The 2,695-nt window shown below is 38.8% G+C and overlaps 1 protein-coding gene across 1 annotated transcript; it reads left to right on the top strand.

Annotated features, from left to right (window-relative positions):
* The first annotated feature begins 291 nt into the window (after positions 1-291).
* LOC135198724 (pro-resilin-like) lies at positions 292-1,503 on the top strand. Its single transcript, XM_064226578.1, has 2 exons — positions 292-369; positions 588-1,503. The coding sequence occupies exons 1-2, from the start codon at positions 348-350 to the stop codon at positions 1,310-1,312; spliced, it is 747 nt and encodes a 248-aa protein (XP_064082648.1). The 5' UTR covers positions 292-347; the 3' UTR covers positions 1,313-1,503.
* The last annotated feature ends 1,192 nt before the right edge of the window (positions 1,504-2,695 follow it).

Consider the following 2,695-nt stretch of genomic DNA (forward strand, 5'->3'; position numbering starts at 1 on the left):
CAAACCAATTATCACTCTTATGGAGACCAAAAGCTGTAACAACCGTATTACAGGTGATTTTCGGAAACGCTAGCAGCGATCACTAGAATTCTCTCTCTCTCTCTTTCTCTCTCTCTCTCTCTCTCTCTCTCTCTCTCTCTCTCTCTCTCTCTCTCTCGCAATTATTCATGAAATAAGGCATTTTATATGTCCTTGCTCCAGTGCACGACAAGAAAGGTCGTCAAGATGAAAAGAAAAAGAAGTCACGGAAGCCACGTACATATAAACTCGAGTCTCCCTCCAGAAGACATCACTCAGTCGATCACCTCTGTAGATCCTGGTCCATCCAGCGATATACACCACCAACGATGAAGGCCTTTGTAGTGTGTGGTAGGTAGCTTTGAATAAAAAATACTTCTTTATGAAAAGAATAAGTTATATATATATATATATATATATATATATATATATATAATTATATAATATATATATATATAATAATATATATAGCAATCTTTCTTGATAAAAACAATACTGGCTATTGCTATTCTTAATTGACAATCTGACAGGTTTCATATTTGATTACTATTTTCCCTTTTATTTTGTAGCTCTTCTCAGCCTCGCAGCTGCTGACCAACGCCCTCCTTCCAATGGTTATGGAGCCCCTCCAGCTCCTCCAAGCAACGGCTATGGAGCTCCTCCAAGCAATTCCTATGGCCCACCTAGGAACTCCTACGGAGTAGATCCTCTTGCTGAATTGGCACAGAACATTCCTGGTGGCGGAGTTCCTGGAGAAGACTACCCTATTTTGGCCTCCGTCCCTGACACCGGTTTCTCCTGCGATGCTCAGAATGTCCCTGGTTATTATGCCGACACTGATCGTGAGGCTGGCTGCCAGGTCTTCCACATCTGCCAGGACAGGCCCAATGGACGCCGTCAGCAGGACTCCTTCCTCTGCCCCAACGGCACCATCTTCAACCAACAGTACCTCGTCTGTGACTGGTGGTTCAACTTCGACTGTGCTGACGCTGAAGACTTCTACTCAGTCAACGAACAGATTGGCGTCGTTGCCTACGATCCTTATGGCAGAAGTCACAACGGTAATGGCAATGGCAACGGTAACAATGGTTATGGTTCAAATGGCAACGGAAATGGAAGAAAAAACAAGAATGGTAAGAAAAATGGAAATGGCAAAAAGAATGGAAACCAGAATGGTAACGGTTATGGTTCCAATGACAATGGCGCACCTGCCCTTCCCAGCAATGGATATGGAGCCCCAGCTGCTCCTATGAATGGCTACGGAGCACCGGCTGCTCATATGAATGGGTATTGAGCCCCTCAACGTTCGGTCTCATTTGGAGCTCCATTCTGAGTCAGATTCTTCATCACTATTCTTAAATCGATCGCCCACCTTTGGTAAATGAACAAATAACTATAGACAGTTGCTTCAAAAGGACCTATGACATGACAACATTACATTCATATATGTATATTTTTGTATTTTAAATAAAAATTATTAATTAATTACTATTGTTAATCTATACTTTATATGAACATAACCGTGAACTGATATAACCTGCCTGGGAACAGAAATAATAATGAAACAACTATATTGTAACTTTACACCGATCTAGTCTTTAGATTTCTGTAATAGTTCATTAATCTTTTTGTCTTGGATTCATGATAGCCATCCACTCGCTAAAAAAATCAGATGTTATAATAAGTAGATCCGACAAAGATGGCAAAATCGTAATTATGACAAAGCACTTCTTATCAGGCTTCGACAAAATCAACCAGCTCCTTAGTGACACAAACACTTACGAAAAACTGACGAAAAAATCCCCTCCAAAAACGTTCCCACAGAATTTTTTGGGAAAGTAAGATTAATTGGCAAGACAAAAAGAGTATTGAACTATTAGAGAAATTTAAAGTAATTAATTCTAAATTACCCTACTTTTATGGCCTTCCCAAAACTCACAAAGACAATCTTCCATTCAGACCCATCGTTTCATGTGCCGGAGCTTTCAATTACAAAATTTCTAAATGGTTAGCTGGCCTCCTTTCCCCTTTTTTAGGCACTTTTTCTCCCAGTCACATTAAACATTCGGCAGATTTTTGTCACAAATTCAGAGAAGCACATATACCACTTCACAACATAAAACTTTTAAGCCTTGACGTAGACTCCCTATTCACAATAGTACCAGTCAGGACGTTCTTCAATTTTTAAGGGAAAAATTATCCCCCTATTCAGATCATTTCCCATTGGCGCTTGACAAAATAATAAAGTTAGTTGAATTATGTGCATCTAATAACGTATTTCATTCGGGAATCATTCTACAAGCAAAAATTCGGGTGTAGTATGGGTAGTCCTTTAAGTCCTGTTTTAGCCAATCTGTACATGGCATACTTTGAACTACAGTAATAAATGCAATAAAACCCAAAAACATGCTGTGGATGAGATATGTGGATGATATCCTAACATTTTGGATAATAGGTGGGGCAATTTTTTTTAATGAATTCCTCTAAAAATTAAACACATTAGTGCCAGCATCAAATTTAAAGTTGAATGGGAAATAGACAGCAAATTCCTTTTCTTGATGTTTTAATAATCAGAGACACGACAGAATACAAAATTTACCATATAAGAAAACCAACGTTCTCACTTTCATACATTCACTACTTTAGCTATCACGACATTACTATCAAAGATAAGGTG

The sequence above is a fragment of the Macrobrachium nipponense genome, chromosome 22 (assembly GCF_015104395.2).
Source record: "Macrobrachium nipponense isolate FS-2020 chromosome 22, ASM1510439v2, whole genome shotgun sequence".
Lineage (NCBI taxonomy): Eukaryota > Metazoa > Arthropoda > Malacostraca > Decapoda > Palaemonidae > Macrobrachium > Macrobrachium nipponense.